At 43.9% G+C, this 26,309-nt stretch overlaps 2 protein-coding genes across 5 annotated transcripts; one reads left to right on the forward strand and one right to left on the reverse strand.

Annotated features, from left to right (window-relative positions):
* Nucleotides 311-4,547, reverse strand: LOC110401853 (translation initiation factor IF-2-like). Its single transcript, XM_021403371.1, has 5 exons — nucleotides 4,462-4,547; nucleotides 3,495-3,971; nucleotides 3,052-3,216; nucleotides 1,432-1,466; nucleotides 311-1,333 (listed from the first exon to the last, which is right to left on the reverse strand). Exons 1-5 carry the CDS (start codon nucleotides 4,545-4,547, stop codon nucleotides 1,245-1,247), a joined length of 852 nt encoding a protein of 283 aa, XP_021259046.1. The 3' UTR covers nucleotides 311-1,244.
* Nucleotides 3,137-25,992, forward strand: TRMT61A (tRNA methyltransferase 61A). 4 transcript variants are annotated; one of them, XM_021402149.1, is made up of 4 exons: nucleotides 3,137-3,556; nucleotides 5,887-6,251; nucleotides 14,439-14,705; nucleotides 22,997-25,992. In XM_021402149.1, exons 2-4 carry the CDS (start codon nucleotides 5,921-5,923, stop codon nucleotides 23,323-23,325), a joined length of 927 nt encoding a protein of 308 aa, XP_021257824.1. In that variant the 5' UTR covers nucleotides 3,137-3,556; nucleotides 5,887-5,920; the 3' UTR covers nucleotides 23,326-25,992. The 4 variants fall into 4 exon arrangements, with proteins under 4 accessions (XP_021257824.1, XP_021257823.1, XP_021257825.1 ...); XM_021402148.1 differs by lacking the exon at nucleotides 3,137-3,556 and adding an exon at nucleotides 3,811-3,937; XM_021402150.1 differs by lacking the exon at nucleotides 3,137-3,556 and adding an exon at nucleotides 4,019-4,213.

Below are 26,309 nucleotides of genomic sequence, written 5' to 3' on the forward strand. Positions count from 1 at the left end.
CGAGGGGGCGGAGCCAACGGCCCCTCCTGGCCGATGAAGGCGTGCCGCCATTTTGCGCGGCGGTTGGGCAGCCGGTGGCGTTGGGCTCGCGGCCTGCTTCGGGGTTGGAGCGGCCGCGGTGACCTCGTGAACGCAGATGTGGACGTACATCCGTCCCAGCCGCTACTGGCAGCCTGAATATGGCGGCACCGTTAAGCACTAAGGTGGGCGCGTGCGGCTTTTTGCCTTCACCCTTGCTGGCTGGCTCCTTTTACCTCAGATTTGAACATAGGTTTATTGTGTAATGCACAGAAGGTCTATTTCTGTCGTGTGCAAAGAAAGTACAATAATTTTATTGAAGACAGGTTCATTTCCCTGTGGGGATGGGAGCAGAAGGGCATCTGACCCCTCTGAAAGTCACCTTAAATTTAGGAAAACGGTGACTCTGTTGCTGTGCAGGGCTTGTCCCAAAGCTCTAATGCAGCCCAGAATTCAATTTTGCAGAAATAAAGTGAATGACAATCTTGAGCTGCCCTTCATCTTCACATAACGGTCTCTTTATCTTTCTCTGTAAGGCATTTATCTCACAGTTCATCCCCACACCCGGATCGTGCAGTTAAGAGCACTGCTGTATTGGAGTTGTGTCGGAGATGGACAGAAACTTCCCCACAGCACTTCTTTCAGCACCACAAGCAGTGCCCTCAGCACCAGGACAAGAAGAATGCAGCTTACAGAACTGTTTAGCTTTAGGAAAAAAAAAAATACATTGGAAACCATTACAAACTAAAAAGAATAGACTGCCTCAAATAAAAATGCACTGTGTTTGGCTGCCGTCCAGGTTTCCCAGTTATTCCAGGTAGAGTGAGAGCACACGGATCTGCAGAAGTCAGGGGCTCAGCGTCTGTGCAAGTCTGGTCCCTTATCTCCGGGATCAAAGAACAAATCCTCTCTAAGTCCCCTCTGCCTTTTTAACCTCAGAAAATCTTCCCCTGTGTTTCACTAGTTTCACACAATGCTCATTCTTCAGGACAGTGTAAGCTACAGGTAAAGCCCTCCTATGCAAGTATTCAGTGAATGTAAGTGTAAAATCATACCCAGTGTCCTCAAAATACATGTCATATTCCTGGATGATCAGAGCTGCAACACTCTTTCTTCTTTTTGCCAAGTTCTAGTTGTGTTGTTTTTTTTTCTTTTAATGTAAAACACTCATCAGAGTTATTTTTAATGTAGAACAATACAAAAAATACTAAGAGCATATTGTAACATTACAATCTTATCTTCTGGTGGTTTTCTTCACCCAGAAAAAAAGCATACTGAGGAGGTACTGAAGGCTCCTTCTGTCTCGTTCTATAATCTATTGCCACAAGAACAAGAAGCAACCAACTGTTATTTACTTGTTTTATAGACGCATGGAGTCAAGGTTAGCTCAAGAACCAAAATCCAAGGACTCACTTCTATGCACTGGAGACACTCTCTCCGTCCCCGTCCTGCAGAACAGGGAACACCAGTTGTTACAGTTATTACAAACCGGTTGTGTTCTCAATGTGCCATTCATTATCACACTTCCAACACAGACACCTCTCCTTCACACAGCTTTTGTCTGAAAGAAGACACGAAAAGAGAGCAGAGCCATGGTGGGAACACAATCAAAATATATCCAATGAACATGTTTAATGAACACTGCACCCTCTGCGGTTTTTCTCACCGTTATTTGACAAATTTATAATACACACTAAGAGCCCTTCGCTCACATTTTGAAATCTGCCGTGTGCAAATTGGATCCTACCTTCGTTACAGCATCCCATCCCTGCTTCCCTAGTGGCTTAATTATAGATGCTGTGCTGTGTGTCAACACTCTCTGATCAACTGCTTTATCTAGCTCATCTGCTGAGAGAATACTTTCCTTGGATCAGCCTGTATTGCCTGTTAGACTGTGATAAAGGCATCAGCGTGTACCTTCCATGCTGGGATGATATTGTAGTGCATACTGACTTGTAAACTATGATGCAGTTTGGCATTTCAGGCTGGAAAGGTGGGGTGATTACTCCAGAGATCTCCGTGCTGAGCTTCAACAATGAAGAATTAAGGGAAGTTAATCATGGGCCATGTAGTGAACACTTCCTAAGAGGCTTAATTATAAATGTTGTGCAGTGTACAACTGCAAGGAGATGAGTGTTAGCTAGGCAATGTGTCTTCTGATATTACTCACATAATAACAAGATGAATCTGAAGAATTGGGGGTAAACATCCTGAAAATCTAGGACATTTCCAAATCAGGAAATAGCAAAAGAAAAGAGTTTACCACGTTTAACTGCATTGTTTCCAATGCATTACTGACTAAACAGCACTTGAAAATGAAATGTAACACTCATGCATCAATAGATGAAAAAAACTGGCTGTAGCTGCATCTGCTTAACTTCCCGAACAAATATTTTCTTCCCATTTATCACTTTATGTATACTCCTTTTCCACATTGGTTGAGCATCCTGTTGAAAATTATTGATCATTTTCAGAAAGCTGAGTGCCTGTGAAGAGCAGGAGCTGTTCTCAGTCTTGTACAGTCAGGTCCACAGTAATCTGAACAGCGGTTTTTTAAGGGAAAGAAAGGACACGAATATAAACTATGGCAAAATGAATGAAAAATGACACAAAAAAAACAAGGTAGGTGCAGATATAAAGGCAGAATAGAGCTGTGATTGCCAGTCAGAAAAACAGCTGAGTAGGAGTCTGCAGTTTAAGAAACCTCTGAAACTGCATACATTATGTTTAGATTAGTTGGAGGAGAGTTTCATAACTAAATAACAAAGACTTCTGCAATTATGATACGGGCGGGTCAATAGCATAACATTAAAATGTTCTCACTGAAGATAATGGGCGAATTTTCCCTCACAGTTGATGAAATCACATTGATAAAAAAACTCACAAATGGTCACCTACACAGCTCTCAGTTAAGCATACATTGATGGCGTTCTTGATTGTGGAGGAATGACTTTTTCTCCGCTCCTGTGCATCACAAGCCACTGGTGAACGCAGCAGCGAACGGAGAATTATCTGATTTAGACGGAACGTTACCTGCACGTCCAAAGTGACTCACATGCTGCTGTGCCCGCGCCCTCCCATGCCAGGTGGCCTGGGCTTGTTGGGAGCAGCAGATGAGGTGATATCCTCCTCCCGTGCAGCTCCCCACTCCAGCCCCGCGCCACCGGGGCACCTCCGGCTCTCCACATCACTGCAATCCTAAACATGAGACACAAGTAGGAGTTAGAACTGTGCTATTTGGGGTTTCGATAATGATTCCGCTTCTTCTGAGCCCACATTCTGCTGTGGGTTTCTCCTCCAGCCTCCAGAAACTGGCACGAGGAGGTCGGTTGGCCTCGAGCTGCCTCTCCCCGGGGCTCTGCAGGGGGAACAGCTGGAACATTCTGGAAGCCGCCTGCCTGGAGGCTTGGGTGGCAAAGGCACGGCCGTTCCGTGGGGAAGGGGCTTCCCTCCTGTAGGACGCAGCCGTCAATTACCCACACTTGACGAACATGAGATCCTCCCCGGGTTCATCGCTAGCTGCGGGCCGCCCGCGGAGGTGCTCGGAGGGAAGAAGCCGTTGTTGGGAAGGGCTGCCCAGGCACCCACCACCCGTAGGGACCTCTCGTTTCACCGCAGGCACGGACCGGCTGCACGTCCCTCGCCCCCCACGCAGCAGCCGCCAGGCGCGGGGCTCCCTGTGCCCGGCCCCGCTGAGGGCGGGCGGCTGGGGCGGGCAGCGGGGGCGAGACACCGACGCTGGGAGCCGGGCTGCCCGAGCCGGGCACGGTCGCCCGTAACTCGCAGGTCCAAGCAGGGCTGGCGGGGGCGGAGGCGGCGGAGCGTCAGCATCCTGCGACCGGCTTGGGGGAGGTGCGGGGCGGGCACCGCGTGCGAGGAGAGCCGGGCCAGGCCTGCTAGCGGAGCTCAGCCCCGGGAGGTAACGGTTGTGGGGACGGGGTGAGCCGGCGCTGCTGGGGGACCGCGAGCCCCCGGCCCCGGGTGAGGCCCTGCGGGGCGGCGGCGCTGCGTGGAGCCGGGCGCGGCGGGGTCCGCGCTGCGCTGCTGGAGGCCGAGCTGTCTCCCCTCCTGTTATGCTTTTGTTTCCCCTCGGCACACGCGGCCCTCAGTGCGTTTGGTTGGGGACCCCGGCACGAAACGGGGGCACGGAGAGAAGGGGATATCAGCCCCGGCCCGGGGCCGTGCTTGGGGGACGGTGAGTCCGGGGCCAGGTTCAAAGGAAGGCATGTAGACGAGATGTAATCTCAGTTGTTTCCAAATGATATTACTCTAAGTACAAGCTGAAAACAACAACTCATAAATAGCGTCTACTGCAGGAGGGTTAAGAACATCGATATAATCCGATGGTGCAAGCTACAAAACCTCATTAATCATCACTGTATGATCTCACGGTGTCCAGTGTGTGCACATTTCTGCGCTCATGGGATGCCCTTGCTGTTTCACCATGTGTCCAGACATGCCTGTTGTGCTTCGCTGTACGAGTACCCATACTGCATGCCATGAGCTTTGGAATCGTGGCCTGCCAGCATGTCTGCTTCTCAGAGCAGCAGCACGTTTATAAATTTAGCTGCTGAACAGCAAATTGAACTCAAATTTTGGCCAAGAAAAACAGACTAATATTTCAGAACTAAAAGGTGTTGTTTTTTTTTTAGCAAAAAAAGTGAAGTAGGACAAAGCTTTTACACATTCAATACAAAAGCACTGGAATCAAATCATTAACGGGTTGCCCAGAGAGGTGATGGATGCCCCATCCCTGAGACAGCCAAGGTCTGGCTGGACAGGGCTCTGAGCTCCTGATGGAGCTGTAGGAGTCCCTACTCACTGCAGGGCGTTGGACTGGATCACCTTTAAGGGTCCCTTCCCTGCAGAACTGCAATTTAGCAATTCTTTGTTTCTATGAAAAGTAATGCAGCTTTTAATTTTCTTGTCCAGATACCAGAAATCAAACTCCTGGAGCCTTCTGTCATAGACTTTAATCTCTAACTTTGGGATCACCTCATTACGCAATTCCTTCCATGAACAGATGAGCCTGCAGCTTAGGTTGTTAGCTGCCTTATCTGCAAAGCAGTGCCAGGTTTTATTGTAAGCTGCCTTCTCATTTTGAGGTTTTCTTCTCCGGGACAACAACATTTAGGTTTGTTGCTCTCAGAATACGGGGCTGAAACAATACAATGTGTTTGCACTAGCTTGCAGATGGTTGTTTACATTCAGCTGAAGCATGGATCCCTTCCCAGACAATCACTTTACGCCCCCAATGGCAAATTAAAGGCTGCAGTGTTTTTTCTTTGTACTTGGTCAAATTTATACCTAAATTAATGTGGATACTACCTTTATCTAATCTCTCAAGCTTCATTTGGAAAACTTTCAAGTAAGCTTTTTGCTAGTGGTCCTAATAATCGGTGATTGCGATCCAGGCAAGTCACAGTTGTCATATGCTGTAAATCACCCAGGGGTAAGCCAGCAGAAGAAAATAAAAGTCATTGCTTAACAGCATACTCTGAGAGCTTGTGAACTGGAATCAAACAGACTGGTGAAATGGATACTGCCTTGCAAGTTTCCCAATAGCACTGCAGAGCAGGCAGAGTAAATTATAACATATTTGCTAATTTTTGTTTGTGAGTGTACCGTACAATGATACAAATAGTGGTTATATTCAAGTCAGTGAGGTCTTTAATTGATTTTAATTGAGTCAGGAGTGTGTTGAGGGAAAGGTCCCTGGGCTTCATGGAGTTCTCTTGCTAACATCTTACTTGCACAGCAAGTCCTTTTTTTTTTTTTTTTTTTTAATTGGGGAAATAAAATAACTTGTCTGTACTTACAGCTTCATCATGATACCACAAAACTGTCTTGGCATTTGTCCCCTTTTAGGTGACGACCACCAACCAACCACAAGACTGTCACAATGAGTTTTGTTGAATATGGCGATACAATCAAGGATGGTGACACAGCTATTGTGTTCTTGGGCCACGAATCCATGTTTCCTGTGAAAGTCCAGCATGGCAGTGTAACTCAGACTAAGTACGGGGTCATTCGGCATTCCACGGATCTCATAGGCAAGAAGTATGGCTCCAAAGTGACCTGCAGTAAAGGAGGATGGGTTTTTATTCTCCATCCAACTCCAGAACTGTGGACCGTGAATCTTCCACACAGGACACAGATCCTGTATTCCACTGACATCTCTGTAATCACCATGATGTTAGAACTGAAGCCAGGCTCCATAGTGTGTGAATCAGGTAATAATACTTTGAGATCCTTTATTAAGAACTAACACCGGCACTTCCCGTGGAAAACACGCTTAGCTTTACATTTTGCAAAATATCTTTTTTTTTCCCATTGTGATACAATTTTCCCAGCCCACACATGGAGTAATTCTCTTTCATTTCCACATGCTATCAACTACTGCCTCTCCAACAAGCAGCATTGCTTCAGTATGCCAGCCTTATGTACATGTGCCTTTGAGTACATGATTAATTCATCTTAAATATATGAACAGTCTTCTTTCCCTTATCTCAAACTGTTAAGTTCTTCAGACATATTTTTAAAATTCGTGATTTGAGTCAAAATTCAGACCTTGGATTTGCAGTCTGCGAGAACATCATTGAGGTGCATTAGTGAAAGATGGCAAGTGACTGGACCTAGTAATATGAGAAATCAAATGTCAATATTTCTATCATGTGATGCCATAGAAATATGTATATTTTGTTGTTCTCTTCCCAACTGTGATCCACTTGTGGCACTTCAACTTCATTCAGAGCTCACTGCCGTGGCATAATAGAACAGATGATGCGTTCATCACAGTGCTGTGCATTGTTTCTGAACTTAATTTATTACCATTACCATAATTTTACATAATTTTTAAGTTAGGAGAAGTTACATTTCATGTAGATAGATATTTTCATGGCTAGATACAGTTTATAATAACGCTTTCATGATTTTATTGCTGCAGGCAGTGTGAGGCTTGCTTGATTTGATTTCTGTAGTCTGCAAAAATATGAACTGCAGATAGTTTGCCCTCATTTTTTCTGTCTGTTTACTCTGAGTCTTTTTAGGAAGCAGCTTCCCTCTGTAGCACAGATATGGCAAAGGATCGGCACAACCAGGTTGTACTGCGCTGCATTAACTTGCACTTAACATTTCCTGTTCCTACCCAAACATAATGCTGGGCGGCTTTGGGGGTATAGTGGCTGCTTTCCAACACAACTGAAGAGCTGCTTATTAGCATCCAGTTACACCCAGTAATAAATGGGCGCACTGGAAACAGGCGAGGCCATGTAGAGCAGCCCCTGGCCCCTTTCTTGGGATAGGTGAATGTTAAAGGACAGGACTGCATCATTACTGTTCTCAGTAATGATGGAAGATGAAAATCTTTGAAAGCTCATTTCCTAGCTATTTGTCAAATAGCTAGGAAATGGAAGTGCTTGATGAGCTAACCAATCCAAATTCCCAGAAATGTTGTGAGTCAAAAGTCATAGCTACAAACAATCCTTTCTGTTAATGGAAAACTGTTCCTTTTTTTTTTTAATATCTGTGCTGTCCTGATTAGTGTTTTAACTTCAGCTTTCTAGGAAAAGCAAACAGTCCTACTACTAAAGTTGTGCTTGTATTACCTGAAAGATTCACTATTCACAAAGAAAGAAGGAGTATTGCATCTTGAAGCAAGAGTTAATCTTGAAGCAAGAGTTCTCACTGCAGATTTCCTTACGACTGACCAGAAGTGGTGATTTGAATTAGAAAATGTTACATGTATTGACAACTGCAGCCCCCAGTGTGATGATGTAACCTACTTTGGTGCCATCCAAAATTAGGCCATGTTCAGCAATCGAAAATCATTAGCGCTTGTTTAACCTTGTGTGGCTTAGGAGGAGCTAGCCAATGGTGATTAACAGAAACAAGGCAGGAAATCTGGTCTAGTAATGGCATTTGAGTCTGCTTCCTGTTAGTGCTGTCTTTAGACGTATCTTGAGCATTAATTAGCATGGAAGTCTTTTATTATTTGAGCATGAACTGATACACATAGTTGCTGGGGGGATGGGAAGGAGGAGCAAAGCAGGCACTGTAAACAGGCCGGGCTCTCTTCCCCTTGCCTTGTTGCTAGGCTGTGGCACGTGTCCTGCACCTACCTGGGGTAAGCAGGCAGAACTGGGGAGCAATCTGCACAAGTGTATGTAGAAAGGATGGATAAAGTAAGGTGAAATGCCCTCTGTGTCGTGTTCTGATGCTGTGAATACCGGTATATGTTATGTGTGTAGTTAGGAAAAATCAGTTAAAAAAGCAAGGCTTAATTTTATATCACTTGAGTTATGCAGTTTAAATTGATTAGTAATGATCTGTCGTAACTGATACAAACATATTAATACAGGTTTTACCATTTTTAATCATTTTTAATAAATTCATAAAGAGCAAGCTGGTCAGCAGCACATGCATAATTAAAATCATCCCAGCATACTCTATTGAAGCTGTAAGGGGACTCAGCATCTGGCTGATGTTTCGTAGTGGAGGCAAAGGAATATGATCCTTTTTCTGTCTCCTGCTAATTTCTAATTCATGAAAGTATGTTGGGATTCAAAAACTGCAGTTGGAGCTAAGATCTCTTGAAAGTGTTGGTCCCTCATCTGAGGAATTCACCAGTTTGAAAAGAGTTTTTGGCAGCCTAATCTTCCCAGAGGTAAAGGATACCTGAGATAGCTGCTGCAGTACCTGCAGCGGGTAGTGTGAAACTTTCATTTTCATCAGGTAACTCCAATCTCACTTGTGCTCATTGCATGCGCAGTCACCGTTTAAATAAAGGAATACATTAAATCTTTTTCGTTTCACCACTCTCCAGAACTCCAAAACTCACTTGATGTCATCTTCCAAGCCAAGGCTACCTTCAGTCTAGTGATTACAGCTGCCTGTAGGATAACGACTCCATTTGACAGCTATTTTTTTTTTGTTTTGAAATTTATTTTTATACTACGTTGGAATAAATACGAAACCTTCCTGATATTCTTGCTAAACAGAAGACCTCTTTTTTTTTTTTTTCCAATACCCTCTTATCTAGGTTTTTTTACTGTCCTCTCTCCCTGGTGAGACCTAAACAAATGTCTGTCCTAACCCTCAGAATTACTCAGGGAATGCAGTGCAGCACTGTGAAACCTCATGTAATCTGATAAATCTAAGAAATATTCTGGTTTCAACAGAGCATTGTATTTAGACAAAATGTAATTTAGTCAAAAGTATTCTGACCAGTATCCCACTGATCCTTCAGCCCTCGACAAAATCAGACTCACATGAGCAAAAATGTTAATTGGATTTTTTGTTTCCCTTCAGCTAAGTCTCAAATTAAAAGTGGCTAAACCCTGTTCGTTGCCACACAGCAATGGGGTTCCAAAGCCAAAGATGGGATTTGTGAAGACTGAGAACAGTCCTCTGGGTCCTCATGGCTTCTTTGTGGAGGGGTAACAAGAGCCTCTGGCCAGCCTGCCTTACACTAGAGCTCCTCCAAAACAGTTATGAAATTTTCAAACTCATGGTCTGAGTGTAGATTTTGTTAGGAGTATGCTCATAAAAAATTAAGGAGGACTTAATGATTAATGGATACTTAATAAATGATTAATAGATTATTGTGGAGTCCCAGCAAGTCAGCTGTAGTGCTGTGACTCCTCTGACTGCTCGTGTCTGCACCATCTCTGCAGAGTAAGTGTGTGTAAACTCTGCAGCTCTATTTTTTGTGTACACACCAAAGCTTTGTAACTATTAATTTGATTTTGGAATGTATTCATATTAATTAAGTCTTACGTTTTATAATGTCTCTCATATCTGCCTCTTAGCAGATAAGTGAGAGAAGAACTCGAATATGTGATTCTTTATAGCACCTCTTAAAGCTGAGGAAAGCCTCATCTGTACCAGCATCAGAGAACACAATATTCTCTTGACATACCAAAGAACTAAAGCAGAACTGTGGCCGCATGAGGCATCGCTGTGAGGGGTGCAGCCCTGTGGCTGAGGAATGCTTCCTTTCATCTTACCATTTCATTTGACCACAAAGTGCATTTCTCATGCAGCTCTGAACTTCACAATATCACCTCCATTTTGCAGAAGATCCCTCCCTAAAGAACTCTGCCTCTTGAATCTTTAAGAGCAAATTCTTTTCAATCTTCACATTCCCATTCCTTTTGTAGGCAGTGCCAGCCTTGGAAACTTCCGTGCCATTCTTCCCCAGCTCCTGAATCCAGTGAACAGTGGCCTTCTCTGGCCTCCAGCCTGCCTCCTAAAATGTCCGTTTGGGCAGCATGTCCACAGCAGAAAGGCAAGAGGAAGAACTCGTCTCTAAGGGACACTTCTTGATGCACCATCTCCTCTTGCAGTAGCCAGGCCATTTCCTTGAATCGCCTTCCCTCCCTCTCCTCTTCCCTCCCTATGTCCCTGATCTTGCAGTTTCTCACCTCTTCCACCATGATTTGTGCCCCTGGCTGCCCTCCCAGTATGACTTTTGAGTTAGTTTCTATCAGATGCTTAAGATCTCATCATGTATTCACTAAAAATGATTGACTTTCTCCCGTTGCAGAAGCTTGTCAAGTATGGTGAGCAGTCTTCCTCTGCGCTGTGTTTCTTGTCAGATACTGGCTGTGGAGTTTTTAGCTGTGCCTAAAGATTAATTCTCCTTTGGTTTTGAGGCTCCATCCGTTTTCATGGCTGACTCATGACCCGTCTTACTATTTGCTAGGTTTAAGTGCGGTAGCTAGGAGACTAATACAGCAACACTGATTGTTTTCTTATATTTGCCCAGTTTAGAATATCTCCTGTAGCCAAATATTGCAGCAGATACTTCAATTCTATTAAAGTGTTACTAGATATTGTATCGATCCAGTAATGAATAACACCACTTTTCCTGTTTTCGTGTTATATAAACCTGTGTATGCACTTAAGAGCTTCCTCAGCTTTAGTTTGGATTACAAACCTGCCATAATAAACCTGGCAAATATTTTGCATAAGCACAGCTATAAACATCTATGGGTTCGAAATCACAATTTTACTTCCTTTTTAAAAAAGAGAAAGCCCACGAAAGGGAGATGTTGCGGTAGGCAAGCCAGCAATAGCTTGCACTGAGAAAACGTAGTGGAACACAAAATCAGGTCTCTTGTGGTTACAGCATGGGTGGGATTCCAGGAGGCAAGGCAAATCAGAAAGCCAGACTAAACAGAAAGCAATGCAAGTGTGTTCCCTCTTATTCAGCTCTCTGTCAAGTGCTATGTTTGATGCTGTTGGAATGCTTGTGTTTCTCTCAACTGCTCTCCTGATAGAGTATTGAAGTAGTAGGTTAGGTCTTATTTCTGAAGGGGTCAGATGTTGTCTGCTGCAGCTTTGAAATGAGGAATGATCTTAGTGTGGAAGCTGAGATCATCATGATCATCACGATGCTGAGGTGTGTGGGGGCTTCTCTGCAGAAACCTGTTGCTTGAATCAGCAGAGGGTGAGAAAAACGAATCTTTTTGAGGTCAGGGGAATTGTTGGGTTCTTCATGTGATCAATACTTTGCTGTCTGTGAATCAGAAGGAAGTATCAATAGGTACTGAGCCAGAGTGTTTAATTTAAGTGTCCACTCGTTTGGATATAAATCCTTCTAAGAGAAGCGCTCCCCTGAGCTTAGAGGTGTCCAGAGATGGATGGAGAGAAATGGAAAAGGAATTGAGAAGATGGTGAGAAAGCTCATATGTTGAATATTGCAGATTTGCAGGGGAGGAGGTGAAAATAAACATTATTTCCCCTTCTATAATGTAAGAGAAGCAAAGGTTTGAATCTTGGCCTTCTATAGACAGCGTTAGGGGTTGTGCTTGAGAACGGAACTGTGCTGAATTGCCAGAGCCCAGTGAGGGTATTCCTGATGAGCTGAGGGTCTTCATCATTTCACAGGATTGGGTTCAGAATCTGTGATCTCTTCAAGAAAAGAAGAAATTTTGCAGTGGTGGATGATTCATAGCCACCTTGTTCTTTGTTTCTTGCAGTTTTGAGAGTGTTGTCATGGAGGAGGCAGGCAGCATCTTCAGAAATACTCTCATTTGTGATGTCAGCGTGAGAGAATTTGATAGAGTAAAATGTGATGCGTATGAATTATTCTCATGTTTGCAGTAGCCAGTCAACAACAAATAATTCCTGGCAACCTTGTCTGACAAAAGCTCAGTCTGTAATACACGCCCGCAAGCGATGACTTCCAACATCCTGTTTTTGGTGCTGGGTTTGGCTTGGAGTGTTTGTGAATAAAAAAGAGTACCAGAAAATAAACCAAAACAACTTAATGGAATTTCGTAAGAAGGAGACAAACAGTATCTTCTCTGCTGTTTTGAAAAGCAGATTTAAAAGGAAAGTGATTAAAAGAATATGAACAAGGAAACTGGATACGTGCACAAGCTGCCTCTCTTCTGCATCCATCCCAGCTGTGCTGGCAGATCTCCCGTTCACTCGTATAGATGAGCAGAGAACAGTGCAAAAAGTCAGCAGCACTACCCGCTAGGAAAGTAAAATAATTACATTCTGTAGGATTGCAGAAGTTCTTGGTCGTGCAATCCTGCTTTCTGGTGTGAAATGTAAAGGCAGATTTCAGTCATTTTAGCATCCCGTGAGCATCCCGGCTTTTGTCATTACAAAAACCAGTGAAATGCTGTTTCTTTGCTATGTGTGTACATTATTGAGTTTTTGCAGCCACATGGCTACTGTGATACCATTAATTGTTTTGACCAGTGAAAAGTTTATGTTGACATTTAGAGCCAGCTGGTACTGCAAGCGGGTAATTAGTCACGTGTGCACAGGTAACTGCTCTCTGTCTTCTGCTTGCTTTATTTTAATACCGGCGTGGATGCATGAATTTTCACAGTAAGGAAGTGTTTGTGTCCCAGTTTCACTCTCTTCTTGGACCTCTTTGGGGCCAGTGCTAAAATCTGAAGTCCTCCCTCCCATTAAAGCTGGGGGAGGTGCTGCTGTGCCTGCTGCAGTCAGGGCCCTCCCAGAGAGAAGCAGGGAAGTGGTGCCTATTCTGCAGAGCATTCAGTTGGTTTCACGTCAAACGTGGGCCCTGAGCTTTATGGTCTGAGTGGCTCCCTTCTCAGAGCTGTCAGCTCAAATCCAGTGCCTTAGCAATATTTCTCCCCTTATGTGACTAGAGGGCAAGGAACGTGGATCTGTCTGTAAACTCTGACTTCCTGTCCCAGTCGGGAAAGTATTGCTCCAATTAAGCAGCATACCAGCCTCTGCATCCCCTAATTAATTTCCTCTCTGCTGGTTTCTGAGCTTTCTCCAGCACTGCTGTTCTTCAGATTCTGTCCTTTAGAAGTAGTTTTTAAGATTTGTGTTAGTTAAAAGAACTTGCTTCAGGCTGAGATTTTGCCTGAACAGTCACTGAAGATAGCTAGAAATAGATTTTCTTTCTACAGGAAAAATGTGTTCCAAGTACAGAATTATAAATCAATAAACACAGATAATTTGGGGTTGCTGTGGGGCTTTGAGTTTGGTGGGTTATTCTGTAAAATGCCATTTCAGTGAGTAATCTGCAGTACGAATTGGTATATGGGTGTTTTCTTCAGTGAAGACGTTGGTTATTAGTCATTATGTATTTAACATGCCAATGGATCATTAAAAATAAGTTTCCCAAATTACCAAGCTAAAACAAGAAAAAGTCTGTATCTTAATGGTTAGTCTGTGACTGTACATGGTAATCGTACTTCTGTACAATTTTGGGTCTGTGATGGATCTCATTAGATGTCACTAAGACAGTGTAGACTTGTACAGGTCAGCCACCTGTGCAGCCTGGTCACTTGATTGGTGTGACTGCAGGGAGCCAAGGGGCCTCTGTTTTGGGTAATTTCAGGGTGTGCTGAGGATGGCTGGTGTGTCTTAAGAGAGGCCTGGGCAAAACAGGTTCCATGTCATGAAGGTTGGTTGTCTGCATAGATACCGGTAGGGTTTTCAAACAAACACAGACTCTTGTCGACATCTCTTTCTTGTTTTAATTAAGTGTAAAGTTTTGAAAATATGTTAAATTTTGCCTTCATCTTTTTTTACCCTTAGATGAGTCTTGCACTTGGAGAAAAAAAAATCTATGGTTAATTTTCTTGATATTTTCCCATTACATTTGATACCTCGTGTTCTCCTGTGGCCCTTTGTAGAGCTGTAGTTGGCCCTTTGTAGAACTCTATTGCTGGCCTTTGGCACTGTTTTTTTACTCACAGATTTTTGATTAACACATTGAGAACTCTGAAAACTGTTTCCTAGGTCACTTGGTCCATCTCTCCTTGGGAGGGAAGGACTGTTCTCTTTTGGTAATTTAACCAGTGGTTTCTGTTTGTTTTGTTTTTCAGTTAGTGTTCGAAGCAGGAGGACTAATGAGGACTAATGAGTAGTGTGTAGCGCTATCAAAAGGCATTTCACGAGGTGCTTTTCTTTTCTAGGTACAGGCAGCGGATCTCTCTCCCATGCTCTCATCAGGACAGTGGCTCCAACAGGGCATCTGTACACAGTGGAGTTCCACCAACAGAGGGCTGAGAAGGCCAGGGAGGAATTTCGGGAGCATGGAGTAGAGCATCTGGTCACAGTGACCAACCAGGATGTCTGCAAGAATGGGTTTGGTGTCTCAGACATTGCAGATGCTGTGTTCCTGGATATTCCATCTCCATGGGAAGCCATTGGACATGCAAAGTCAGCGTTAAAAGCTGAAGGTAACTGCACTTCTTTCTTTTTAGGAAGTACCGTGCTTTTACACATCTCTGCCTCTCAGCTGTATGCTAGATCTGCTCCTTTCCATTATGTGATCACTGTTCTCAAATGTCACAGTCTCTAGGCATTTCAAAGGATGAAAAACATTCAGAAGAGGTCTTCAATTTGCAGTGAAAGATTTGAAAAGGGCAGAACTACTTTTTCCTACAGGTCTGTGCTAGCTGCTACAGTTAATGGGCAATTTATAAAAGAAATCAACATCTGAACCTTTGTCTAGTGCATTTTGTAGATCTGAGGGTGTGTGGGAGGCAGCAGCAACAATAAATGCTGAAAGCAAATTTCTTTGGCACTTCAGTGGAAAGATTTTTGTATAAAAGGTGTTCAGAATCACTTTACATCAATCATTGCAGATTGGACCGGTTTAACAATGCTCTACGTCAATAACGTTAAAGAAAATGTGGTTATACTTAAATATGCATGCTGATTTCTGCCTTAAATCTCTGCTGTCCAAGCTAATGAGAAGTATGACATTGACTGCAGCAGGAATTGAACCTAAAGGCTGTTCCAGCTTGTGCCGGCTACTCCTGGACAGTGACAGCAAGTGGGGACTGCTGTTGTGGGATTGGATGGGTCTCATCTGTTTATAATAAATCTCTTCTCTATGGAAAGCAGGGAATGAGCCATTCTTTCATCCTGAAATAAGTTTTCCCCCAGTTACTGTTCTACCAGTGTAACTGTGCTGGTATGCATCTGAGCTAATTTCTGCCAGGCTATGAGGTGACTTTTCTAAGCAAGAGAGTATGGAGTGCAGAACAGTGCCCATGCTGGGCCATGAGTTTAGTAGAATACTGGCTTTAGGTAAATGGCTAGGTCTAAATCACAGGATTTAAGCTTGTTCTTGAAGGTCACTGAATGTGCTTGAGTCAGGACCAATCCAGGCAGCAGGCTCCTTCCGCTACTACGGAATATTTTCAAGGAAGCTTTCCAAAACAACACATTCTTTAAAAAGTAAATAAATAAAAAGAGACTAATTAGCACTCAGTACCTGCAAGGGTAACAGCTGAATTCGTAGCTGCTTTCCAGTGTGTCCTGGGAAAAAAATAATTTTCACTGCACTGTACAATGCCCTTCCCAGGCTCAAATTATCTAATCTAGTGAGCAGAACACTCAGCTGACTTCCCAGCTTAGAAGGCGCTGCATTGCGCAGCCCAATTTGAATTATTTAAGTGGTGTGTGTTTAGAATACTAAGCAGGGCTGCTTGAGCAATTCCGAGGTTTGAATCCCTGTCTCTCTCCAGCATTTGAAAAACCAAAAAAAGGCACTATAGTACCAAACTGACAATACTCTTTGGCTACGCTTTTCTGTGCTACAAGGCTACATCTGCTAAGCCAATGTTAAAAATATTTGAAAGCCCGCATGTCTTTTTTGTCTGAGAAGCGGCGTCATGCGTGTTTCACCAGTCAAAGGGTGAAGCTGCTTACTGCCGTTTTCAAATAGTTAAAGCTCTTCTGCCGTAAGAACAGTTTGCGTGCATACTGCTGCTGCTCACCTCCATTTTGGTGATAAGGCATCACTGGAGAGAATGAGCCCTTGCACTCTTTTCCCTCCATGCCCTGCCTCTTGCATCTGGACAGGGTCACGTCGCAGGTTTTATTGTGATGCACAATGTGAACGTTGCATCTGTGCTGCCAGGTAGCGGCCATTCATTCGCCGAGGTCTTCAGGTACGGGGCTAAACGAATTCAATATATAGCATCAGCTAACCTCCTCTTTAAAACCACAACATTCAATGTAGAGTTTTCAGCTGAGACAATGTGTAAGAGAGAGTTCTTGACCTTAACAAATCTTATCAAATCAGTATTTTCTCTCCTACTTATGCTCAAGATCCTGAGTCTTGCAGCTCCTAGTAGGCTGAGTGTTAATGATCCTCTTCACAGAGTACCGTTATCACTCACGTTATGCCTAACAGTAGGCTGTAAATATGCTGCTTACGATAGCTTCGCCTCCCGTTTAATGCACTGCCAACTTGTGAAGAGCTGAAAGGATAAAAATGCACAGAGAGTTTCTGACTAGAAGGTTCTTGTTCTCTGGTGACATGCTCTGCTGATGCTCAGGCTTGCATCTCAGCTGCATCCTTCTGTGCTCATTTCACCAGTCACGCTTTCAAGCAGAAATGCTGCTTGTAATATCTCTCAGGCACTGCTGCACTGCAGAACTTGCTTTCATTTCCAGACCTGCACTGTTTTCCTTTTGCAGCATCTGCTGATGAATGCTTTTCTGTAGTCGTAGCAGTGTCTGACCTTGGTGGTTTTTTGCAAAGTTGCTGTTAACCCCTTCAGGCTAGATGTTAAAAAAAGAATAATTAATGGAATAAAAAAAAAATTGAGGTAACAAAAATATCTTCAACATCCTGCAGTACTTAAATACCCTGAAACTTTTGACTCAGTCATCTCCCAGCTGAATGCTGTAGTGCTTTGATTATAATTCTGTACCCACCTACTCTGCTCTCTAAGTAATGCCTATTTCATACATACATACATACATACCAGTGTTAGAGTTGGAAGGACCTTTAAAGGCCTTCCAGTCCAACTCCCCTGCAGTGAACAGGGACACCCACAGCTCCATCAGGTGCTCAGAGCCCCGTCCAGCCTGACCTTGGCTGTCTGCAGGGACAGGGCATCCACCACCGCTTTGAGCAACCTGTGCCAGTGCCTCACCACTCTTACCGTAAAAAACTTTTTTCTTCTGTTCAATCTACATTTCCTCTCTCCATAAAGCCCCACAATTATGAGTTTGTCAAATTGTGATCTGTGTGATCTCACCTGAATCTGGTGACATGGTTCTCTTAGGTCCCTCCCAAAAGCTCTGCAGAGGAAGTTCCCTCTAAACACCTGCCTACGTGGGCCTCTGTATTTCTGCCATCGTAGAAGCCCTCCAGGAATACTCTGCTCTCCTTAGATGTAGTTGCTTTTCATTTGCAAAGTCTTTTGTTTGTTTTGCTAGTTCACAGTGGACTTAAAACAAAGCTTGCTTGCATTTCTTCCTCTAGCATAGCCATTGGTTGTTGTCCTAACCTGCCAGATTTGCTTCTTACAGTTGCTGTATAAGCAAATAAATAACACCTCAACCTCCCAGTAGCCTGTGGTGTAGGTAAGGCATTGCCTGGCTTTGCTACTTTCAGTTTTCATTTGGGTTTGCTTCCCTCCTCCCCTGTGCTTTCAGGGAATACTAGTTCCATGCAGAAATCCTCACTGGCTATTTTTCTTGAGCCCTAGAAGTTTTTCATGGTTCCATTCTCAAACCATCCAGGTGTGGCTTTGAGGAGCAGCTGAAATCTCCAGCTACAAGTCTCACCTCCGTGGCAGCTGGTTAGGGAGCACCCCAGGCTGAACCACACCAAGAAGGTAGTGACACGAGGCTGCTGCTGGTTGGGCATGGGCTGCCTCAGGAACACACAGGGAATGTGTTAGGGCAGGAAATGGAGCCTGCCAGTCTAGTGTGCTGTCTCGACTTTCTTCCTCCACCCATGCAGGTGGTACTCAAGATGATATCAACGCTTCTTGTGTCCACAGGAGGTTGTTTTGGTATAAATGAATGAAGCCATAAGTGTCTGTAAAACATCATCACCAGCCTTTATTAGTATGCCACCTGCTTTGATTCGAAGGAGAATTTGCTCAAGGTGAAGTTAAAGATCCATGAACTAATAATCAAGGTCAGGCTGGACAGGGCTCTGAGCACCCTGATCTAACTGTAGGTGTCCGTGTTCATTGCAGGGGAGTTGGGCTAGATGATCTCTAAGGGTCTCTTCCAACTCAAACAATTCTATGATTCTATGATAGTTTGAAACATAACCTCCCAGTGTTGAGAGACTATCTGGTCTAGTGCAGAGCTGCCCCACTAGGATCAGAAGTAGGTGCTAACTCTCAAATTCCATGTGGTGCCCAAGCAGTGTTTGCTGAACTAAGCACAGTTGGTGTATCTTGGTGGAGGGCATTAACCTAGCTGGGTCTGTGCAGATTTTTAGCTCAGGTGTGCACAGTGGGTCTGGCCCAGCAGCCCAAGCAGAAGCGATTCTCTCACCTGTCATAAGCTAAGCAGGATTCCTGCACTGTAATCCATGCTGTGGAATGCTGGCCAAAATTGCTGGCCTGTGCACAGCTTGTAGGAAGTAGCTGGGGATGAAGGGAATCTTAAAGGAAGTTGTTAGATTTTCTTCACAAGTCTGGTGCCAACTTCTTTCATTTTTTTTAAATTTTCGATACACACTTTTGCCAGCCATGTAGCAGTCAGTAGGAATGATTTGCATTTGAAGGATGCACCTACAAACATGGAGGTTAAGGTCACATTTGCAGAAAATGGCATCAAGCTCCTATTAATGAGCTGGCAAGTGATTTGGAAAATTTTTTTCTTTTCTGAATCAAGAAACATCCTGAAATTTCTTCCAACAGCCAGATCCTCTAATTTCACTTGTCAGGGAAGCTGCATCAAATCGCCCACGAGCACACTCATTTGAAGGACATTTTGTCCCCTTTTACAGAGGCAATATTTTTAGTGTCCCACTAGCACAGAGTAAATGCCACAGAGATGCTGCTCAGTGTCTTTCCTGCCTCGCCCCTACATAATGATCATGCCATGGGATCTTTGTAACATAATCTTCCAATTATCACAATGCATTGAAATCCCAAAACCCAGAGCTGTGTTCTCTTACCAGAAATAAAAATGCTGTGCTGCATTTTCTGCGTCACAGGATCATTTCCAAAATTATGGACCCTTTTCTCAGGAACTTAGCAGTGCTGCACTACATATGTTCTTTTCACATCCTCTGAGTAATATTGTGATGATGAACAAACCTAGCAGAGCACTTGTGACGCATACAGCAACCTGCAAAAGAGAGGGCACGTAACTTGGACACATGTTGTTTTCGTATCATGAGGATGCATTGAGTTTGTGTCAATTGGGTAGCACTGCCAGATTTTCCACGCTGGATACCTAATGCAGATTTTAGCTAAGTAGAACTGGCAGAGGTGTTACTCCTTGCTCAGACAAACCAGAAACACGGTTGCTTGGTGGAGTTGCGCAGAAGCATACCAAAGCTGTGCAGGAAGTACGAGCAACTTCCAAGGCACTGATCTCTAGTAAAGATAGCAAGGTGTGTCTCTTGATTATTAATTAGATACTTTCTATTCTGTGCTTAAAACATGTACAATGCTTTGTAGATTCAAATCCTCTTTTATTTCCTCCTCTTCCCCTAAGTTCTCTCCTCTAATTGTTCCAGTTGTGCTTTAATTTTCATAGGCTCTTGACCCCACTGCTGGTTACAATGACTGCCAGGACTGTGTGGGCACCTCCCAGCCTACAGATTCAGATTTAACCTCTCCATTAAATGTTTCAAACAAACTCACTCCCTGTAAAATTGAAGGTGGAAAAAGAAATTTAAGTCTTTAATACAGACTCATTATTTTCTTCTCAACTTTAGCACTTGTCAGATGCATTATACATGAATAAACACATTTTTAGACAGCTCTTCAGATCAAAAAGCTCACATGGCTTCCCAGTGTGAACAGGATTAATCTCAGATAATTACTGTATCCCTTTATGATGACATACAGGTCTCATTAAACAAATTTAGGAACAGTAGCTTTCCTAGAAGGAGAGCTCTGAGAGAACACAAACCTGGCTGGCACCTAAAAGTCCTGCTCCTTCAGCAGAAGAGCACGTCCTTCTCAGAGCTGCTTTTCTCTTGCTCAGAGTCCACTTTTTTTGCAGCTAAAAACACCGTGGCAAATGAAGCATCCCAAATCTATTTTAGGCAGTCTCTGTAAGTCTGGAGCTGCAATTTCATTTCTACCTTCAAGCCTTCTGCTAATTGCAGCCTTCCAACCTTTTGTTAACACCTGCTTAATGAAACAAGTCCAGCCCGCGAGTCCAGCCCAGCCTGCTGAGTGGTGTGGAGAGGAGTCAGCAAAGACGACCCCCTTGTCTGTTTCACAGATGCCATCTGGATGTCAGCTATTACAAGAGCCTTCTTCTCTACCCAGCGGCTCAGAAGCCCTTTCTCTGTAGCCCTGCTTCCCCAGGCAGCCTGCTTTGCGAGGAGGCAGCCTGATAAATCAACACCAAGTTTAGTGCTGCCATGCTGTGCTCAGCTGACCATCCCGAGGCAAAGTGAAGGTTGCTCTGGCTTTAATTGAAGGCTTGACAAGAGCCGTAGGCGGGTCTGCAGCTTGTGTTGCTGCAGTTGTGTGCAGCCTTCTTACTTTTCCTCTGTAAATCCACAGCTCGTGCCTAAAGATTTCTTGAAATCCTTGTAGTCAGAGTAAATAAGGAGAACAGGTTTGCTGTAAATGTAAATATGTTGCCATCTTTTGTTTCAGTACGAATGCAAAAAATGAAAAGCCTGAATGAAATCGTAGTAAGTCTCTGATCTCACTGCAAATTCTTTCTTTGCAGACAAAGAGTTACTGTGAACTGACATTTAGCTAAGTTAGACGTTTGTTCGGTTCCCTACACAATAGGAATATGGCATCGTTCTCTATAGCATATGGTCATTATAGTAACTTTCTTGTTATGTAACAGAAATTTCTTCTTGAGATTTTTTTTATATCTACAGCCATGGCAGCAACATGTACTGCCCTGGCCAGAAGGGACAAGCTGTCAGATACAGTTCTGGTAGCGCTGGCCATGCTGATAAACATACAAATCTAATTTCATGGGAACTAGCGGACAATTAAATTGGCATCCCGAGAGTTGGTTAATAGTGACACATACCAGCATTAATTTCGCAGGTGGTTATTAGATTTGCTCTTTAATTGTCACTCCGGGGAAGGACTTGTCTGGGGTACTTTGTTCTGAAGGTGCATGATAAGAACTCCTGGCTGTGGAGACTTTATCCCAGGACTAAAATTAAATCCTACTTAGTGTGTGGTGGATTAGTGGTCATGGAAAGTGTTCTTCCCCCATCAGTACCCAGCACATCATTGCTGCGCAGTAACTGGAGTGCTAGAGTGACACTTTCCGACATGATGCTTTCTTTTTTTAGAGATGTGACTTTAGAAATGAGAAAGGGAAAAAAAAAAGGGCGAGTTTGAGATAAAGCAGGCCTCGAGTAGTCCCAGCATTGCCTCTATTTTTAGCAGGATGCTTTGCTCTCAGCTGCACGCGTTTTTTAACTGCTTAGACAACAGGGCTTGGGAGGCTCAACGGGATGAAGCCTGGGAGAGGGCTGGGAAGGAATGCAAATCAGGTCAGCACTCATTTTCATCTAATTGTAACAAGTGAAACAGTGGCTGAAGCTGCATTGTCCAGCTCCTTCCCCCAGCACAAAAGCTTTTCAGGAAGGGCAGCATCCCTCGTGGGACGCCGTGTCCTGGGTGAAAGCACATGCCCTGGCTTTATGGCAGACAGTGTCCTTATAATTCTTTGATCTGATTTGGCTGTGGCTTTTCAGAGTAAATCTGAATCATTCTATTCTCAGCAGTTAAGGTGACATTGTAGCCAGCAGAAAGTTGTAGGGAGCCTATTAGTGCTCTGAATGTGGAATCAAAACTGAACCATGCGCAGTGGAGGAGGTGAGTGTTAGTTTGTCACTAAAAGCCCTGTCCTAGGGGTTTGGAGCATTTGCTGTAAAACTGCCCGATGCCGTATTCAGTAAATTTTAATGCTCAAGAGACACGCTTGACTAAAAGGGTAAAGTCTTAACAGCAGTCCATCTATGGCCTGGAGAGATTACTCTATTCTGTACACGCATACCATCGTTCCCAAATAAACACAGCCGCTTTTGTCGGAGCGTGTGTGCACGCACACTTAGATTCTAATGAAGGCAGCTCTGTACAGTGTGTGGAGAATGACTTCTGGCTTTGTGTAGGTGCCAGCTTCAGAGCAGTGCCTCAGCCCAGAGCAGTGGATAGTGACTCCAAAAGAGGCACTGCTCTGAGGGGATTGACTTTAAGAGTTTTGTCATGAACAAATGTGGTGGGCAACACTGGGTGTGGAAGATCAGTGAGTTTGCCATTGCAGTTTTTAAGGAGTCTGATGCACCTTGTAAAGTCGTCCTTCCTTGATGCTGACACTTCGATCCCGCAGAGTTGCCTGATGAAGATTTTCTTTCAGAATGTTTTTACTTTGGTATATTTCATAGAATCTTAGAATACCCCAAGTTGGAAGTGACCCGTAAAAATCATAGAGTCCGACTCCTAATTGTAATTCTGCATGCAGCCGAGAGAATTAGAAAAAAGAGAAAAAGTGCTTTGTTTGTGTTTTTGCCCTCTTATCTACTATCTGTCTTCTTCTGCAGGTGGCCGCATCTGCTCTTTCTCCCCCTGCATCGAACAAGTGCAGAGAACCTGCCTAGCGATGGAAGAATATGGTTTTACGGAGATTAACACCTTGGAAATTCTGCTCCGAGTGTACAGCGTAAGGACAATTAGCTTGCAAATCCCTGACCTTGGAAAAGCAGCTGAGGATAATTCTAGCGCTGGCTTTGACAGCAGCAACCCATCAGACCAAGGTAGCCCAGGCACTAATCTGCAGCAAGGAACAGTGCAGTTCAAAAGTGGCGTGCCGCTGAGGGAGATGGTGGGTCACACTGGGTACCTGACCTTTGCCACTAAGAGCCTCTTCTAGTACACTTCAACTTGGTGAAGTTTGGAGTGTTTTGTGTGTTTGTGCTTGCCGTTTTCATGATTCCTTTTTGTAGGGCATCCAAATTTTTCCTTGTCAGGGAATTCCATATATAGTCAGATTTAGTTGGAATATGCTTTGTTTAAATAGCACGCAAGCATTAACCAGAGCAGCATCGAGGGAATGTTGAAACTCTGGAGCGCTGCTCCGCTTGCCATCAGAAAGACAAAGTAATAGCGAGTGGCCAATCACTGGAATGTGCGGGATAAAGATTCCTCCTGATAAGAAAGTAGAACAGCACACTAATCACAAACAAGCTGGATTTTTTCCCTCCTCTTTTCTGAATTGCTTTCTCAGTTTTATGCTTTTATCACAGCACCACTACTTTTTTTAAACATCTCTCATGCATGCGTTGCTTTTAGGAATGTGGAAGTGCTTCCTTGCTTTGTTTTGGATATGGAAGTTGCAAGGCCATATGGTTGCCTGCATGGCTGGTCACAGTATTAGTGTTTCCTTGGAACGGTGTTGAGCTGCACAGAGGCTTATTGGCAGCACTCAGGAACACAGTCTCTTACTCCATTCTGGCATCTGCAAATCACTTGTATTACACAAAGGTCAAATAAGTGTGCTAATTGTTGGATTTGGTCTAAAATGGTACGTTGCGATCAATGGATAGCAGAAAATCAGACATGGATTTGTACTGTAATCTTCTAATAGGTCATCTGCTGTCAGTGTTACGAATCCACTGTAAAAATGCAGGGAATGGCTGGGGAATGTTACCTGAACTCCTCTTTGTGAGCGGTGTGGCTGAGATTTAGTTTCCTTGGTGCTTTATGTGCGTAATGGTGCGTTACCGTCCTAAAGCTAAATGACAAAAAGATTGCTTTTGGCAGGACTTCTGTCTCCAAATGGCAACAATAATGCAGCATGGTAAAACCATCCATCAGCCTTATTAATGAAGTTTTTAGAGCTTTTACTCTTCAGTATTCCATAAAAGCTGGTGGTGGGATGAACTTTTTGAATGCTGGATTACGTTTTATTATTTACAGAGTAAAATAATATGAATTCAACATTACGAATAATGTTGAAGTTCCTTCTTTCTTTTTATTCTATTTTTTTTTTTTTTGTAACAGTTTTACAGATATTCCAGCCACTAGTACTGTCTCCTGTCTCTGGAAATGTTTAGCTGTGCCTTGCATTTGGCACCTTAATATATTGATTGTAAGAAAAACAGTCATCCATAACATGCTGCCTGAGCAGTTGAACCTGATATCCCTCCCCCATTCTTGACAAAAATAAACAAAGCTAAGCTTTTAACATGTTATGGCAGAATGCTAATCCATAATGGTTTAAAGAAAGCTCAACTGATCACGACAGCAAAGATAAACTGTTGAGCAGATTAAAGGCAGAAAGCAATTCTGTAGCACTAAATCAGTTATGTAAGTAGGCCTACCATTGTAGCTTTTCTCCAGAAATTGTGTGAAAGTTCTGTTTCTGCTGCTGTTAACTTCCTGCAGACAGGCATGTGATAAACTGCTAACACTCCTGATATGGTTTTGTGGCCGTATTATAATGACGTGCATCCAAGCGCATATGCATGCATTTGTTTGAGCTTGAACTAGCACCATGGAAGTGATGCCGAGGGACTCACATAAACCAGAAGAAGGCACGAGGAAATACAAAGTTAATGCTATGAGTCTGCTTACCTGGAGGTGATTCTCACTTTCTAACAAGTGGGATCCCCAGCCTTCACCAGGGATAACTCCAGCCTTAGACTTGGATTCTTTTTTTTCTGATAGACCTTATTTTAAAGTAATGTAACATTCAAACAGGATTAAAGAGGAACAAAGTCACATTTCTGTCCTACAAATAGACGTGGAATGGAAATACCGATGTGTCTTCATGGAGTTTGAAACAAGGCTGATGCTTCTTTGCCTACAAAGCCCAATTCAAAACCCCTTGAAATAAACCATTGACTTTGCATCGTCCCATATTGATTTGATTCCTGCTGAGGAAGGGCAAGCATTGCGTAACAGGAGAAGGATTTAATTTCTGTCTTTGCAATATTAAAAAGGCCTCTGTGTCTTTGTTGCCAGCCCTGGCCATGGCCAGCACCACACCGCTTCCTGCTGGTGCTTTGCTAGCAGGCTCATGGGGAGAACCCCACACTGCCCAGCACGGGCAGCACCGTGCTCCAGAAGCACCACCACTAAGTTCTGCTTAACATCACCCACCTTTTACATTCTGGCAATCTTTGCTGTCAAAAGTGGTAAATCAGAAGCATGTTTTTTTCCCATCACAGTGTCTGAATCTGCCCAGGCCATGCTTTCAACAACTCATCTTTCCTTGCAATACACTTTAGTCTTCAGTCTGGAATGAGACATCTCTTCTCCCTGCCCTGCTGCAGTTCAGTCACACACTGCCAGGCCATGTTTTCATTGCTGGCTCTGCACCTGCGTCCCTCGCTTTGGACAAGCACCAATGCACACGTCTGCCTCACAGCCGGGTTCAGCTTGTCCCATGTACTCCATGTCCGTCAAGCCAACAGTCATAGACACCTTGCAACCTACAAGGCAAACAGTAATGACTCAGGTGAGGCTTGTGAAACACTCGAGAGGCCTGCTGTTGTTCACTGTTTTGCTGTGCTTTAATTAAAGCATCACAGATCTATATCTCGTTGTGGTTGTTTCCTGCTTACCTGTTAGTACAAAACTTTTCCTCTGAAGATGTGAATATAAATCCTGCTTGAGAAACTTAAAGGGATCATGTCGCAAAAGTGGTATGAACTTCCTCTTTTGCCTAATTTCCTGCTCTGTTCTCCTAAGGTACTTTGGGCTACGTGATGGTGAGGAGATGGCTCTTGCTTGAAAGTGTTCCAGAGATGAGGGCTCTGGTTCACACACTCCCTCGAGAGTACATCTGCGCTCCATTAGTCCTGGTGAGCGGGATGACTGCGGAAGTCGTGGTGACCTAGGAAGGCGGGGGGC

Source organism: Numida meleagris, chromosome 6 (assembly GCF_002078875.1).
Source record: "Numida meleagris isolate 19003 breed g44 Domestic line chromosome 6, NumMel1.0, whole genome shotgun sequence".
NCBI classification, from domain to species: Eukaryota; Metazoa; Chordata; class Aves; order Galliformes; family Numididae; genus Numida; species Numida meleagris.